General features: G+C 36.8%; 1 protein-coding gene across 1 annotated transcript in view; it reads left to right on the top strand.

Moving 5' to 3' along the window:
* LOC120634225 (ABC transporter G family member 20) overlaps window positions 1–16,845 on the top strand; it is a 66,958-nt gene extending 50,113 nt beyond the window's left edge. Inside the window, exons 11-16 of the mRNA XM_039904696.1 lie at window positions 5,368–5,483; window positions 6,187–6,257; window positions 9,377–9,474; window positions 11,630–11,797; window positions 14,536–14,643; window positions 16,376–16,845. Of these exons, the coding sequence (XP_039760630.1) occupies window positions 5,368–5,483; window positions 6,187–6,257; window positions 9,377–9,474; window positions 11,630–11,797; window positions 14,536–14,643; window positions 16,376–16,569 (755 nt within the window). The 3' untranslated portion in view covers window positions 16,570–16,845. The remainder of the gene's footprint in view (window positions 1–5,367; window positions 5,484–6,186; window positions 6,258–9,376; window positions 9,475–11,629; window positions 11,798–14,535; window positions 14,644–16,375) is intronic.
* The last annotated feature ends 1,190 nt before the right edge of the window (window positions 16,846–18,035 follow it).

The raw sequence follows: 18,035 nt of genomic DNA on the forward strand, positions 1-18,035 counted from the left end.
AAGCGGTAAGACCGCCTTTGCGCACTTTTATTTTTTCTTGTATTTCTGTTTTCAATATTATATTATCTTTATCCCTTAATTGCGTGCAATAAAGAACTTATCTATCTATCTACGATGATGTCTAAGATGGTAGCGGGCTAACCTGTTAGGGAGTACGGTAGTAATACCCCTAATCGGTTTCTTCGATACATCGCACATGAACACTAAATCGCTTAGCGGCACGTCTTTGTCGGTAGGATGGTAACTAGCTACGGCCAAATCCTCCCGCTAGATGAGACCTGAGAAAATTCAGACATTATAAATTTTCGAATTGCCCCTGTCGGGAATCTAACCCGGGACGTCCTACTCCTACTACTAAATTCACAACACTCACCGTTGTCACAGGGGGGAAACAAAAGTTGTTTCCCATTCTCCGACACGTCCGCAAAGTTCGAATAAAAATATAGATAAATTTTAAATGTAAAAGTTAGTCTTTTTTTTAAGAACAGCTACTACATTCCAATATTGAAATGAAACGAAATAATTTATTGAAAGGCTTAAGATCTTTTGAACTCTCAAATAATCAAAAAATAGACACACAATCTTCACAATAAGATCACATCCAAATCCCTTATTGAATCAACAAATAGAACCCCACAGCAAAATGTATTCGGAACAGCAGATTTAGCAATTTATGCACATACCAGATACGCCAACATTAGGATTTTAAGCCGAAATCCAAATTTTTCGTAAGACCAAAACGCAGAAAATACTATTCTGTAAATCTATTGTAGTCGTCGATAAACCCAATTGTACATCCCTGAAGTTGATGACATAGTAATGAGGAATACGGTTGCAGATAAAGACGTCAATGTACGCATCAAAAGTGCCAGGGGTCTACTTGAATAAAGATATTTTTGGCTTTGACTTTTGAAATTTAGCGGAAGCGCTATAGTATACGCTCTGTATTTTCCACTCGAAGGGTTCCCAGGAAATGTGTGCATTGAGGCAACAAGCGGTAACTGACCCTTTACTAAACAGCTTTGATAATAACATACTGCGACTTACTGGAACCTTGTATTAGAAGTTACTAAAGGCTTCACATTCGGGGGTACCAAGCGAATCCTAATAATCCCGAAGTTTCCGAGGTTATGTACGTTTTAAGTTTTACGCATCGCCTGGTAAAGGAAAGCATCGTGAGAAAAACCTTGGAGCTTTCTAAATTGTTCTCAAAGATGTGTCGAAGTCAACCAGTTCGCACTAAGTCAGTGGCGTGATGGACTAGGACTTTGACCTTTCTTATTTTGGGAGGAGACCCGTGTCCTGGGTTGTTAATGATGATGATGATAGCGATATGCTAGATCAGTTTTTGTTTGATTAAGGAGCTCTCGGATATAGCCCGCTACACCTAACAGACCTTGTTTGAGTAGATTTTAGCCTTCAACTAAAGTTGACGGGCGACTGGTGCAGTGGGCAGCGACCCTGCGTTCTGAGTCCAAGGCCGTGGGTTCGATTCCCACAACTGGAAAATGTTTGTGTGATGAACATAAGTAAATGATGAACATAACATTAATTGTAACAACACTCATAAAAAAAATATTATGTGTTAGAATTACAAATTCTGTCTAGTGCCATTATAATAATCAATTATAGGTTCAACTATTTAGAGCCCAAAGTTTGCAAACTAATTTTTAGTTGGGCATAGCTAGCAATAGTATAAATTTGGATATAATCACGTTTCATCATTAAGCATGCATTACGATATCAAATGAAAGTTATCACATGACTAGGTAAATTTCTGTCACTAAGCTTATTTTATGCTACACAATACATAAATCCAATTTACAAGTTCTATTTTTATTATGCTAAGGGTCAGAACCCACAAAAATATACTTTCTGTTATATATTTTATTTCATCGTTGCATTGGCGTTGAAAGTGGGATTTATCTTATACAATAACACCCGACTCTGGGGAAGATGAAAAAATATCCCTTTTAATTTGCATACAAATGAGATTGTCGGAAAATGCCCAACAGCTTCATGGATATTATTATTTTGGGATAATAAGGTACATTTTTTACTAGCTGCCGCCTGCGTTTTGTCATTTGTCCAAGTTCTTTTTTCAAGCACTTAACAATATGTTCTTTGGCAAATATACCATAGAAGAAACATATAATTTGTTTGTTCATAAAATTACTTGATTGATTTTTCTCAGTCACTTGCGGTTATGATAAGTACATTTCTTCTACGACCCACCGCGTCGCATCGCCTGTCCATGCTTTTGGTTTCGCTAAGGGTTCTACGACACTTGGTTTTCGTATTTTTTCTGATATGACTGACTGACTGTTATCGTGACTGACATCAAAATCATCAAAAGCCTATTAAATGACATGACAGACATAAAAGCATTGACACAATTCCGGTATCCATATTGAAATAAGTCCGAGAAGAAGCTATGTACGAGTATATATGATTTAATAAGTTACTATAGAAATTATTCTTCATTAATTTTTTGGTTTAAAAAAAATCAGTAAATAGTTGTTATCGATATTGCACCAATATCGATATCGATAACTTAATACCCAATGTAATGAACATCACTTGAAACTGTACGAAAATTTCGGAAGGAAATCTCTTATTCATTGCTGTAAGCCTAGTACCTACAAACAAAACGGAATGCTTTTTTCCGTGTTTTTAAATCGAACGAAGTAAAAATAGTATTTGCAGGACGGATTGGACTTTCATCCACTAAACTACGACCCACCGCGACGCGTCAGCCGCCCGAGCTATTTGGCTTCTTTCTGACTTTTTTTTTTGCTCGAATACTAAGAATCTCCTTGACCGTAAACCGCCTTTTAAATAAAGCTAGCTAAATAAACACGTTGGTACCTATTTACCTACCGGATGACTCGTACCGCTGCGCAATGAACTGTTCCGGTATGATACGTAGAAACCGATTAAAATTGTTTATTAATCAGCTATTTCCCTTATAACTACGCATGCTTCTAACTACAGTTTACATTGCCATCAATTATTTCTTAGCTGTGGCCCATTGGTTACGTTAGAAGTTATATACGTTTAAAGCAATTATATATTTACGTTTATATACCGTCGATTCCATTTTTTGTATTTCAATTCCAATTCAATTGTTTTGAGTTTTCGCTTCTGCCGGCCGGTCTTATGACTGTGTTTTTTTTTCAGGGAACACCTGCCAGGCCCGCTAGTCTTTATACAAAAATTATAGTCCAAAAAATTCAAAAACACTCTTCGTATAAAAAAACCAAACGAATTCTACCTTTTAGTTTAGTTTATTAATAATAGCGTATTTTTAGTTTATCTGTAACAATTTTTTTTATCAGAGCCAAATTAATCGGTAACCAATTCACCATCAAATTTGATCATATTACAAAACCGGCCAAAGATAATGTTTGTAAATTTAAATTAACATCATTCCTGCCTTATCAACTGTAGATAAACATTATATATCTAAATATCTTATTTGCAAATTGAAAAATGGAATAATCTTATCAAATTAGTGGATTGTCATCGGTCCTCGATATATCTACAAAGTTTGAACGAATCAGACCGTTTCAAGACGTTTCACATCAAGTCCAAAGTCAGTACAAACAAAATTCAAAATTCAAAAATGTTTTTTCATGTAGACCTTATCACATGCACTCATGAAGCGAATGTGATGGTGATAACTGCATTCGTTAACTTAAAACTAAAGCTAGGAGGGTTCCAAACGCGCTTTGGTCTAAGAAGAGCCCACAACTAACTCAGGCTTTTTTTGTCATCACCTCACTCACAGTCAAGTTAATGTTTAGCCATGACGTTAGATAAATTCATACCCAAGTTTTTTTATCTTTCATGTAATCCTTAATATTATAATAGGATATTTCTAAGAGCTTACGCTTAAGTTCAAAGTTTATATAAACCGTAAGCTTCTTTTTTCTAAACGTAACATCTCAAGGATTTTATCTTTTATCTTTTACACAATTTCCCAAAGGGAAGAGCCCTCAACAAACTTAACCAGTTTTTTTTGTTATCACCATCTGGCAGTCGTGTTAATGTTTAGCTATGACGTTAGAGCAATTCAAACCCAAGCTTTTTTATCATACTTTTTTTGTAATCACAAACAAACATCAGGTAAAGCTAATAAAAAACGTGTGAAGATACTCGCCTTTCAATTATGCACGGTGAAATAAATTGCTTGTTACCCTTCATGGCCGTGGCCGCAATACTACACCGATATTACCTTAAGGTTTCATGGAAGCGATAAAAGGCTCAACCGGCACCCTTAGCGCCCCGAAATTGCCTTTTAGTAATCTTATAAAGCCCTCCTTTGAAGATTTTTTGAGAGGTTTATTTGCGGGTATCATGGTTGTTCCAGTGAATCGCGTCCGCGATAATAAACTCCTTTTCTCCCTTGAGTTGTATTTTAGTGTTTTCTACCAAATTGGTAAAATGAAGCCTGTAAGCAATTCTACGTGACGGGGCAAGGATCGGGGGTACGGAATTATAAGACACGTGTGAAGAACAAACTTAAATAAATAATAATAAATAAATATACTACGACAATACACACATCGCCATCTAGCTCCAAAGTAAGCGTAGCTTGTGTTATGGGTACCAAGATAACTGATGAAGTGAACTCTAAACTTATGTTTAAAGTTCACTTAGAATTACGTGACAGTCAAGAATCTCTGGCTATCGCCCCACACAGTGGAAGCACTTTAGGTTTCACTAGTAAGGTTCCTAACTACAGCGTCCAGCAAGTGTCTCCGAGAAGAACGCGTTTGCTGGAAAAACTGCAGGCAGGTACCGCTAGGGAATAACAGTGGTTGGCCGCGGCACCGTCTCGTCACGAGTGGGAAAAAATCTCTGTAGCGCGATTCACATTTCGCGCAAATACCACTAACGCCATCTATTGTTAGCGCGGGTCAATATCGCGTTTTATTGTGTTAATATTTTTTATTATGCAACCTTGTCCATTCGTTCACCTGTCGAAGCCGTTGTAATATGTAACATTTAAAAAAAAGATTTTTTTTTGTGTGTCAGAGTTTCTATGAAATAGGCGAGCGTTGATAGACTAGATGGTTAGGATTTCGGCTTCACTTCCGGGGCATCGAGCTTTAATCCCAGCACGCACCTCCAACTTTCTAAGTTGTGTGCGTTTGAAAAATACCACTAGCATTAAAGGTGATAGAAAACATCGTGTGGAAATCTGCATGCCTGAGGGCTTCATAACGTTCTCGAAGGCGTTTGAAGTCTCCTCCCACAATGACAAGGGATTAAGGCCGTAGTCCACCACGCTGACCCAGTGCGGTGGACAAATTGGAAGGAAGAAAAATGATGGTGATAACAAATATTAACCTTCTCTTTTAGATAAGCAAGTCGAATGGATGCTGAATCGAGACCTCCTGCTGGCGTTCATGGAGGCGACGGAACATCTGTCGGTAGTATGTAACCTGCCAGGTAGACTTCTCGCCACACCTGTCTATGTAAGTAAAAGTTTTAATACGCAAGTACAAGATTTATTTTGTACTTGCGTAATTAACTCCGGCTGCATGCACGAAAAAGTATGACTCATTGTCACGTTCCGTCTAAGTCGAGCGTGCAAGCGAGAGCGCGAATCAAGTGTTACAGAAGTTTTATAAAGTGGGTGAATAATGAAACTTTTGATAACTAAAATTTCGTATTTGCCAGATAAATTATTAAATTGATTAGGTAGACTGGAGTCTCATACCAGACTAAAGTGTATTGAAAATGATTCAAAATAAAGTACTTATTTCAAAATTCAATTTATGAACATTGGTTGTTGATCAAATATAATTTTTATTGTTTCTCGAAAACTATTTCATCATCGGCAAGAGTCGCATCCCACATTAAGAAGAAGTTAAGGCCGTAGTCCACCACGCTGGCCCAGTGCAGATTAGTGGACTCCACACGCCTTTGTGATCGTAATGGAGAATTCTCAGGCATGCATCATCCTCACGTAATTGTCCTTCACCAGTAAAGCAAGTGAAGGTATAATTGCTTAAAACGCACATAACTTAGAAAAGTTAGAGTTGCGTGGGATTGGAACTCGGCTCCCTAAAAGTAAAGCCAAAGTCCTAACTACTAGGCTATTACAGCTTAGCTAATTCTTAGAAAATTTTAAACACAGCTTTAATATTTAGGTCTAAACCAACAATTTTCTTTCAGATTCACAAACCAATTTTCGGGTTGGAGGTCCCCAATTTCACCGATTTCGCTGGTCCAGGAGTTATTTTAACGTGAGTCAGCATAATTATTTTGTAATTACTTTTAGGAAATATTGTTGTCATTAAAATTTGTAAAACATATCGTGAATGTTTGTATCGATTTATTTTATTATATCATTAATGTTGAGCTAGCTGCGCCCCGTGGTGTCGCCCGCGGCGTATAAGCCGGTTGGTTACTAAGGTAGGACGTTAAGGAAGAACAAATAAACAAACGTATTTACGCATTTAGAAACTTATGCCCGCAGCTTCTTACATCAACGTAGATGTCAATCGATTTGGGTTGTCTTTTTAAATAAGTTTCTAAATTCAGTTATATCAAGTTAAGGTTATTACAATATTTAATTATTGTTAGCTTTTCCAGGGAAGCAAACAGTACATTTTCACTAGAGAATAATATAGTTTTTTTAATTATATAAATAAGAAAAAATCATAAAGTAGTTTAACATAAACATTTACCTTAAATTAACCAAAAAAATGCTTAGAGATAAACAATCAAATGTCAAGTTTATGTCGCAGCCTGATGGATCTTACAGCTAATAAGTACTCTCATGTCTCTCTTAATCGTTTTTTCTCCTTCTAACTGACTTCTGTTTTGTATTCGCAAGTTGTGGCAGTCTTTAAGTGGGTCTACAATATTACATTTATATGTTTTTTCATTTTTTGGTTAGTTTTAAAGAGTTGTTGTTGTAACCTGTTGATTGTCCCTTAAATAAATAAATAAATGAATGATGCAGTCTAAAATGGTAACGGGCTAAACTAGGAGTATGGCAGTTATATATTAAGCAGATTGGTAGACTTTACACGCCCTTGGGAACGTTACGGAGAACTATTTATGGTACAAGTTAGGAGTTTTATCATACTCATACATATCATACTCCCGACTCTGGTTTTTTAAATAGGAGAGTGGAGAGTGAGTGACTGATTGGTAGACTTCCCAATCGTATTGGGAACGTTATGAAGAACAGTTTATAATATTAGTTGAGGTTAATCATGCATCAAATTATGTAAAGAGGAGAGTGGAGAGTAAGTTCGAGATAATAGACATGATCATAGGTAGGCCTTAGGTTCAAAGGCATTTTTGCTTAAAAGAGCCAGTTTTACTACGCGATTAATTAAAAATTTACATAAAGAAGTGGTATTATATACAAAATAGCAGCGTAAACTAATAACAGCTTTAAGTAGTAAAATAAAATGTGCTTTTTTAGCATCTCTTTAAATGATTTAAACGAATTCTTGCTAAAATCTCTTTAGGTATAATACTGTATAGAAGTGCTCTCTTAACCTGTATAGTTATCTTAATTTACGCCTATTTCGTGTAAGTATATATATGTAATTTAGTTCGCCTATTTCGTATCTTTAGATGTGTTTTAGTTTTAATTTTAAAAGTAATATGTGTATGTATGACTTATTTAGGTATTCTCCTAACGAGTACGCATGTTTTATATTTATACAATTGGCTAAGGGAAAGTGTGTTAATTTTTTTATAAAGTTATTTAGTTGGATAACGATAATCTAGTTGGAACAAGGTTTTCAAAAAATACTGTTATTTTGAGTAATTTTTATAATTTTGAGGCTTGTATCATATGCACTTCTCCATATTTCTATGAGGTATCCTAATAAGGGGCTTACTTATGATCTGTTAATAATGGTGCGGACTTAAACATCGGGTAGATCTAACTTAACTAGCAAAATACTAACTTCATTATAACAACAGTAAAGTAAACACTTATCTGCCTACACAACTTTTGAAACTATGATATGATAAATAACCAATTTATATTGTTGCTGAAACTTAGGAATATCAGAATTGTTTATACTTTAACTTAATCGGCAGGTTTCTCAAAATTATTGTTGTTGAGCTGGGATTTTATTCGCATGAATGAAGTAATTCTAACTATAGGAAAAAAAAAAAAAAAAAAAATATAGACACATCGCCAAGTAGCCCCAAGTAAGCGTAGCTTGTGCTATGAGTACCATAGTTGAATATTTTTACGAATATAATACACTTATAATATACAGATAAACACCCAGACACTGGTGAACATTCATGTTTATCCGCACTGGGCCAGCGTAGTACACTACGCTGGCCCAGTGCGGATATGACTATGGCATAAAATCTTCAAAGTCAAAGTCAAAACATCTATAATTAAGTAGACTTATAAATGATACTTACGAGTATGATGAGTAGGAACATAAAAAAATGGGTACATATTATTCCACTATTTGTTGGTGATGATGGACGGCGCAGTGAGCAGCGACCCTGCTTTCTGAGTCCAAGGCCGTGGGTTCGATTCCCAATACTGGAAAATGTGTGATGAACATGAATGTTTTTCAGTGTCTGGGTGTTTATCTGTATATTATAAGTATTTATGTGTATTATATTCATAAAAATATTCTTCAGGCATCTTAGTACCCATAACACAAGTTACGCTTACTTTGGGGCTAGATGGCGAAGTGTGTATTGTCGTAGTATATATATATATTCGTAAACTTGAAGCTAAAGCTACCGAGGGTTCCAAACGTACCCTGGTCTAAGAAAAAGTCCACAACAAAATTAGCCGGGTGTTCTTTTTCGTTGTCACCATCTTACATTGTAATTTAAAATTATTAGAAGACCAACCTGTTTAAGGAAATAAATCACACCCAACATTTTTTATCTTATTCTGATAAGAAACCCTTGCCCGTAGTCAGTGGCGTGCACTTCATACATGCAAAAAAGCACAGCCTACCTTAAAATTGATATATAACTCGTATAGGAGGAGGATTTTGGCCGTTCTATGCCATTTTCCTGCTGCATCCATGGTAAGAAACCCGGTGCACGCCACTGCCCGTAGTGGGTCGGTAATGAGTTGATGGTGATGATACGGTAGTATAAAAATTTTCGTATTTTTTGTAAATGGTTGATCACTGACAGACAATTGTATTAGGAGACATGGTGCTCAGAAAGGAAATGCTTCACGAAAATTTTAATAAACACCCGTCTCCTCAGAACTTTATGTTTCGAGGATCACAGTGAACCGTTCACTCGTCATTGTCATCGAATAAAAAAAGCAATCAAGACATCTCATAGTTTTATTTTCTTCCGAGAAATGTTATTTTTCCGGATTGTAATATTTGCGGGACGTTTTCAGGATCATCTTTTTCCTGGCGGTCGCTTTGACGTCGGGATCGATGTTGGCGGAGCGGAATGAAGGGATTCTGGAGCGGTCCTTAGTTTCGGGAATTACGGGTAAGACCTTTTTCACCCCATATAATGTATATAAGATTTCTAAATGGTTTGCTTTAACCATACAAGGTGACGTATATATTATTGTCCTACAGCTGGAAGTTAGGGTATTAAAATACCTTTTACACAACAAGTGGTGCAAGCCGGTAGTGTCAAGGGTCAAAAACTGTAATAAATTATCTCTTATCAAAATCAATATCCAACCGAAATCTTCAGATGGCAGTTTGAAATCAATATGGCTATCTTTAAACGTGGTCGCTAACTATGGTTCTCATAAAGAGAATGAGACGGGTCAGGGTCACTCAGCGATGGAGAGAGCTATGCTCGGAGTGTCTTTTAGCGATCATATAAGGAATGTGGAGATCCGTAGAAGAACCGGAGTTATCGACAACGCTCAACGAGTCGCTGAAGCTGAAAAAACAATGGCTAGGGCACACCTATGGTGCTGGAATGGCGGTCTGAAACCGGAGTATCCTCAGGTTCACTCATGACTTTACAATGAATAATTGTTAAGACTTCACTATCTGGTTTCGGAGGGAAACGTGCGTAGAGGGTACATTGCCGAGGAACTGTTTGGTGTGGAGTATACGGATTGAAGAAATTATAAATTACACCTTACAGATTCTCCTGCTGTTCGCGGAGTATAGCAAATTAAGCTTAATTTTCATAAAAGTGTCAAAAAAAGCAAAAAAAAAAAAGTTATTCTTCGGTAAATAGAATAAGGAAATCATGTTATGAAGTTTACGGAATTAACGATGATTAATTATTTATTATGCTACGGTTAGACCTTACTTAGATAAGATTATCCCCGGTTAATCCGTCCCATTTACCTAAATGCCCCATAGGTATAATGTCATTAGCTGACACTATGAGTAAGGTTGTCTGTGATCTGTAAAGTATGGATTTAAGGCTTCAGAGGGAACATATCCAAAGCGAAATATATTCTAAGCGTAATAGATGGCTTTATAAGCTATCCTTCATATTTCGCTTAATATTAGGTCTATATCAATTATGTTTGGTTGTTATCATCATCATCAACCCATTGCCGGCTTTACAGGGTACGGGTCTCTTACCACCACGATAAGTGGCTAAGGTCCACCACGATGGCCTTGTGGACGGATTGGTGGACTTCACACACCTTTTGAGAACATTATGTAGAACTCTCAGGCATGCAGGTTCCCTCACGATGTTTTCCTTCAACATTGAAGCAAGTGATATTATTTTTTGTCTGTTTATATATATAATACAATATTTAAAATAATTCTAATTATATAATGTAACGTGCAACCAGTTTGGGCGCAAACATCTCTTTAAAAATAAATAATTTTATGAATTTTAAAAACATTCAGTAAGACATCGTATAGGAGGGAAACCGATTTAGGGAGTTAGTTAGGGTTTCGAACTCTGCCCTCCGAAAGTGGAGTCGTAGTCTTACCCTCTGGGATGACATAGCTCAGAAAAGTTAGATGTGCTTGCCGGGGAAAGAACTAGTTCCCCTTGAAAGTTAGGCCGAACCAGCAACTATCACGTACGTCTTTACACTAAAACTACGTTAATAAAAATAATTTTCATTATTTTCTTTTATTGGATAGAAGCAGGCGTTACTTTGCGGAATTACAGGATATATTATGAAAATTAAGCTTAGTTTGCTCCACAAAAAGTTATTATATAACTACAATAGTTTTAGTAACTGTTACTTAACAATTATTCTATTCATTGTAAAGTCAACATCTCCTGAGGATGCTCCGGTTTAGGTGCGTAGAGGGTTCTTTGCCGAAGATCTGTTTGGTGTGGAGTATAAGGATTGAAGAAATTATAAATTACGCCAAATAGATTCTCCTGCTTTTCGCGAAGTATAGCAAATTAAGATTAATTTTAATTTCAAAGTCAAATTCAAAGTAAAAAATATTTCTTATTCAAGTAGGCCCATTGGTGGCACTTTTGATGCGTACATGAGAATGTACGCATGAGAGGTACACGGTAGTGAGATGATGGTCGATAACCATATTCGTAAACTGTAAAACTAAATCTACGAGGGTTCTTAACGCGTTCCGATCTAAGATGAAGCCCAGAACAAACTTAGCCGGGTGTTTTTTTTGTTATCACCATCTCACATTGTAATTTAGTATTATTTATTTATTTCCATCTTCCTCATCAGGTACGGAGATACTCTTCGCACACGTCATAGTGCAGATGCTGGTCATGATTGTGCAGACTGTGACGGTTCTGATCATCGGTTTCCTGTTCTTCGGGCTGACCATCAGGGGCCCGGTGGTATGGGTGGTAGTCCTCACACTCATGAACGGACTGTGTGGAATGACTTTCGGTAAGTTCTCTTTGTTCGAGCTGGATACACTAACTGGTCTTAAATCATCATCAACAACCGATTTTGACATTAGAAGTAGAGAAAAGGGAATTTGGTATACAACTATTTAATAACAGCCTACTCATTTTCCTTGGTTTGCTTTTATAAGATCAAGTAGAAAATGTATAGGTTTAGCTCATAGGTTGCGTTCTGGACATTATCCATCTAATGAGTTCGCATTTCTAATGAAGAAAGCTAATTATGCCAACTGCGATATTTGCGGTACGATGGATGATGTCTAGCATGTACTGGTGGAATGTAGCAGATACAATTTGGAGCGACTAGAGGTTATGCGGCGGTACAACTTCAACAGATTTGACGTGGCTCTAACGAGCCTTCTCTCTCAACCGACCACAGAAGGTTCCAGGTCTATTGTTTAGATATTTTTGCAGCAATAACAGATTGTTACTGTTACATTTCTCTTATAGTTGGTATTAATATAATAATTAAGTATTTTTTTACTAGTTACTTAAGGAATGATGGGGCTGTCATATCCGTGTTGGATAAAAGTCCCAAATTAATAAAGATTAAAAAAAAAAAATCGTCAACCCATTACCGGCCCATTACATGGCCACGGGGTAACCCCCAGAATGAGGTGTTAAGAACGTAGTCCACCACGCTGGCCCAGTGCAGATTGGTGGACTCCACACATCTTTGAGAACATTTTGGAAAACTCTGAGTCATGCGGTTTCCTCACGATGTTTTCCTTCACCGTTGAAGCGAGTGATATTTTATTTGCTTTAAACGCACATATTTTAGAAAAGTTATTGGTTCTAGCTGGGATTCGAACTCGGCCCCCCGAAGGTGAAGTTGAAGTCCTAACCACTGGGCTATCACCGCTTAGAGGGACATAGGATACTCTCAGTTATATTAAACCCATACAAACCAGTAATTGACATCTACGCGGCATACCAGAACACTGCATAACGTCTTGTCTTTGTCGGTTGTACAGTAAATAAGTTTACACGACGCTTTGTCAATGCTATGTGCACTTGTAATTGACGTGCATATCAGTCCACGTTTGTGTGTGTTATATTTAAAAACGTGTATAATGTCTTGATAAATAAATAAATATGAATATTTATTTAAATAGCCACCGGCGAAGCCTCCGGCTAGAGTAGACAATTTAGTAATTATATATTCCTGAGTTGCCACTGCTGAGGATCGAATCCGCAAAATTCCGGATAAGACCACTGTGCCATGGAGTTCCTAATAATGTACCCACTTTATTTATTAAGTTCAGCGGTATATGAGTAGCTTCGTTAGTCTTGCAACAAGGGCAGAGTTTTTTGGTATAGTTATAAACTTTTAATGATGCCAGACAGCATGCGTAGTTTAATAACAAACATTTTCATCATACTATTTACAAAATATATATATTCATGTACGCCTATCGCAGTAATTTATGAAGCGTTCATAAAGAGATAGATAAATAGATTGGTGAATTCTTTATTGCACACAATTGAAAAATTAAAACAATGAATAATGGTATTAAAATAATAATTAAATAATTAAAATAAAAAATATATATATTAAAAATGCGCTAAGGCGGTCTTATCGCTTTCATCGATATCTCCAGACAACCCTTAATGTTAGTAGCAAATAACTACAGATTTTATTATAATTGCGAGGTGATGGTGAAAACTACATTCCAAAGCCAGGAGAGTTCCTAAATCTAACAATAAAATTAGTCGAGGTTTTTTTGTTATTACCATCTCACAGCCAATTAATACTTACCTATGAAGTAATCGATACCCAAAGTTTTGTTGCAATTGTTCGTTTACGTAAACCATTATCTTTGTATTAGCTTCCGTTTCATCATCATCTCAACCAATTGACGTCCACTGCTGGACATAGGTCTTTTGTAGGGAGTTCCACAATGCACGGTCCTGGGCCGCTTGCCTCCAACGGCTCCCAGCTACTCTCCTGATGTCATCTGTCCACCTCGTTTGGGGCCGACCTACGCTGCGTTTACCGGTGCGGGGTCGCCATTCCAGCACCTTAAGACCCCAACGTCCATCGGTTCTCCGAGCTATGTGCCCCGCCCATTGCCACTTCAGCTTCGCAACTCGCTGAGCTATGTCGGTAACTCTAGTTCTTCTACGGAGCTTCCGTTTAATACGATACAATTGAAAATTATTGAGAGAAATCTCAAAAGTTTAAATTGCTGCACCAACCCGTTCCTTCGTTTTTTTCCTAACGTCAAAGGTTGTCTGGAAGAGATCGCTTTAGTGATAAGACCGCCTTTGCACGATCTATTTTTTTTTCTAAGTATCTTCTGTATTTGTGTTTAATTTGTATAAAATGTGTGTGTGCAATAAAGACCTCTTATAAGAACCTCTTAAGAGATCTCTTATAGAGATAAGCTTTCCTTTGTACACTTCATGTATCTTATGTTCACAATCACAATTTATAGTACATCAATAATAAATAAATAAATAAATAAATAAATAAATAGACTTGAAGCAAACAAAACAAACAAGTTTCATCTGATAATCTGTTATTGAATTATCGGATAATTCTGTTATTTACGGATAGATAACCTGGCCAGCCACGCTTTGCTGTATCCCAGTCTTGATCTGCAAAACGATATAGAAATTCTCTTATAAAATGCTACTTAGTAAAGGAGGTAAACCACCTATATAAAATAGGACTAGTAATACTAGTTAGATGTATCTGTATTGTTTATTTTGTTCTAGGTTTCGTCGTGTCCTGCTTATGTGATAAGGAAAGAACTGCCACGTACTTAGCGCTTGGCTCATTCTTGCCCATGATGCTGTTGTGTGGAATCATATGGCCGATTGAAGGTATTTTTTTTTGGATGATCTCCTTATTTAAAAAAATATATATACATTTCAAGTGCTTAAGGCCACAGTGAATTTTTAATCGTCGAACGTCTTCTGCTATTTGAATCTATTCTTACAGTGTCTGTAAGCAATATTCAAAATCTTTTGTTTTTTTTTTTATTTATTGATGATAGACTCGCGCTTGACCAAAATCTCACTCAATTTATATCCCCTGATTATATCCTCTGACAAGGGATATAATGAACGTGCCCACCTGCTAAATTCCTGGAACATGGAATAGGAGAAGTTTACCCCCGTTTATTAATACACATATGTTATATTTATATTATTTCCACTTGTGCTCTGAGAGTTGATAAAGAGGTGGCAGAAGATCAATTTATATCCTTTCCCCGGGATATAATTGTCTCCTGCCCATGCTAGCCGTGCAGATGGAAAGTGTAGATGTGGCCTTAGAAGGGACGCGCTTGCCTAGAAGATGCCTTTTCACTCTTGTTTTTAAGATACCCAGGTTGTAAGAATCAGGAAACACAGAACTTAGAAGCGACCCTGCTTTCTGAGTCCAAGGCCGTGGGCTCGATTGTCAAAACTGGAAAATGTTTGTGTGAATGAGCATGAATGTTTTTCCGTGTCTGGGTGTTTATCTGTATATTCTTAGTATTTGTGTATTATTTGTACCCATAACACAAGCTACGCTTACTTTGGGGCTAGATGGCGACGTGTGTATTGTCGTCATATATTTTATTTATTTTAACCGACAGATGTCCACTGCTGGACGTAGGTTTTTTGTAGGGAGTTCCATATTCCACGGTTTTGTGCCGCTTGGATGCCAGCGGCTACCTGCGACTCGCTTAATGTCGCCTGTGCACCTCGGTGGGGGTCGACAAATGCTGCGCTTACCAGTTCGGGGCTGCCATTCCAGCACCTTGGTTCCCCAACTGCCATCCTTTCTCCGAACTATGTGCCCAGCCCATTGCCACTGACAATGCCTATTCACTATTGTTTTAAAGATACCCAGGTTGTAAGAATTAGTAAACAGAACTCGGAAGGGCGTTGCATATCCCAGCCAAGCGTATAAGAAAAGGATATGCAAATCGCTTTGTGGGAGTTTTTGGGATATTGAAAACATAAGGATGACGTTACCCCAAAAATGACTGACGTGCCTTTTGAGTAGGTGTACTATGTACTAAAATAGTAACTCAAAGAAGCAATGTTTAAACAGTTAATTCAAATATGTTTTATTCATGTAGACCTATCACAGGCACTTATGAAGCAATCATACATATATGTTACTATTATTGTGAAGTGAGGATGGTAACTTCATTCGTTTACTTAAAACTAAAGCTAGGAGGGTTCTTAGGAGATCCTACCGCAAACTTGGCCGGTTTTCTTTTGTTATCACCATCTCCCATTCCGTTAATATTAAGATGTGAAGTTAGAACAAATCAAACCTATTTTAGCAACAACATTAAACAGCTATTTATAACCCCCGACGCATAAACGACGGGTTGTTATAAGTTTGACGTGTCCTATTTTGATTATGTTAGTTTTTTTTGAAAGGTGAATAAATCTGGAGTGTTCTTAGCAATGTTTGATGAAAATCGGTCCAAGATGGCCGCCGCCACAAAATTGCGAATTAATTATTATATCACCACTCCCTCAATATGGGTATCAAATGAAAGGGCTTGACTAGTAGAATAATGTACACTATATATTATTTCATTTCAATTTGCAGGTATGCACATCATTCTTCAATACATCAGCTACGTTCTACCGTTAACGAAGTCTACTGAGTCTTTAAGGTCCATGCTTCAAAGAGGCTGGTCGATTGGAGTACCCACTGTCTATTCAGGGTTCATCTCCACCACAATATGGATAATCGTCTACCTCACGCTTAGCATCTTGCTCATCAAGTTTAAAAAGGGCTGAAGGACTATTAGAAAATTCTAGAATTTAAGATTAACATGTTTAGCACACCTGCCCGGCCGATTCTGTATCTCAGTTGACACCAAGTTTAGCTAGCAACTGTGGACGGGTCACCCAATAACCTGTTAAATTCTGAGTCCTTAGTTTCCAACTGAGTTCATTTCAATTTGGTTGTCAGATACAATTACGTCATTACCCACTACAGGGAACGGGTCTCCTCCCACAATGAGAAGGCGTTAAGGCCGTAGTCCACGCTGGCTCAGCGCGGGTTGGTGGACTCCACACTCCTTTGAGAACATTAAAGAGAACTCTCAGGCATGCAGATTTCTCACGATGTTTCCTTGACCGTCGAAGGAAGTGATATTTTATTTACTTAAAATGCTTACAATTATGTTATCTATAATAATGGTTTGGGTGTTATTTCATGGCAACTTTCCACAGTGATTAAGATTTGATATACAGAATCGCCATGCTGAAATACGATTGAGGATTTTATTATAAAAAACAGTTGTAAAAAAAATCTTTTAATACATTCCATTGTTATAGTCGCAGAATAAGATTAAACAAAACTGTAACAAAACCTTTTACAATACATTCATAGTTGGTTTTAAAATTTCTCTTAGCGCTTTGTAGGTCTACGTATTTATAAAAATTAAGCTTAATTTGCTATACGCGAAAAGCAGTTGTCAAGTCAGCATCTGCTGAGGATGCTCCGGTTTCTAAGCGAAACGTGCGTAGAGGGTACATTGCCGAAGATATGTTTGGTGTGGAGTATGATGATTGAAGAAATTATAAAACACACCATACAGATTTTCCTGCTTTTTGCGGAGTATAGTTAATTAAGCTTCCTTTTCGTAATATATCATGGAATTCCGCAAAGTAACGCCTGCTTCTATCCAAGGTTACTGTTACTGTGTAGGTTACTGTTGATTTACAGTTCTTGTAATTTCGATTGATTATTACAAATTAACTTAAGTCGCTTACAAAATTTGTAAGAATACAACTCATAAACAAACCAAAAGGCCTATTCCTATTTATCCTTTTTGTTGCAAAAGTTAAAAAGGTTTACCATCCCTGCTTTATTTTATTATTTGTTTGCGTGGGTCTCCCGATTTAAAATCACCTACCTAGGTTTTAGCAGGTGAACATAAAATTACATAATATTTATGATGTTTTGATAAATTCTGTATATTCAAGGCTTCGCAATGTTTGTTTAAGAATACGATACTAATTTGTAGCTTCGTAATTTTTTGTTTTACAAAAAAAATTGCGAAATTTCCTTTTCGTCAAATGTATGCAGTTTTGAAAATACAGCTATACTAGGTAGCTAGTTACTGTTACTATTGGTGATAAATACTTAAATATAATATATTTACTCTAATTATATATATTATATATATATTTAGAATTGGCGATTTTGACTACATTTAAAAAAAAGAAGAAGTTGCTATCGTACTTATGATTTTATT

This window comes from Pararge aegeria, chromosome 23 (genome assembly GCF_905163445.1).
Source record: "Pararge aegeria chromosome 23, ilParAegt1.1, whole genome shotgun sequence".
Classification (NCBI taxonomy): domain Eukaryota; kingdom Metazoa; phylum Arthropoda; class Insecta; order Lepidoptera; family Nymphalidae; genus Pararge; species Pararge aegeria.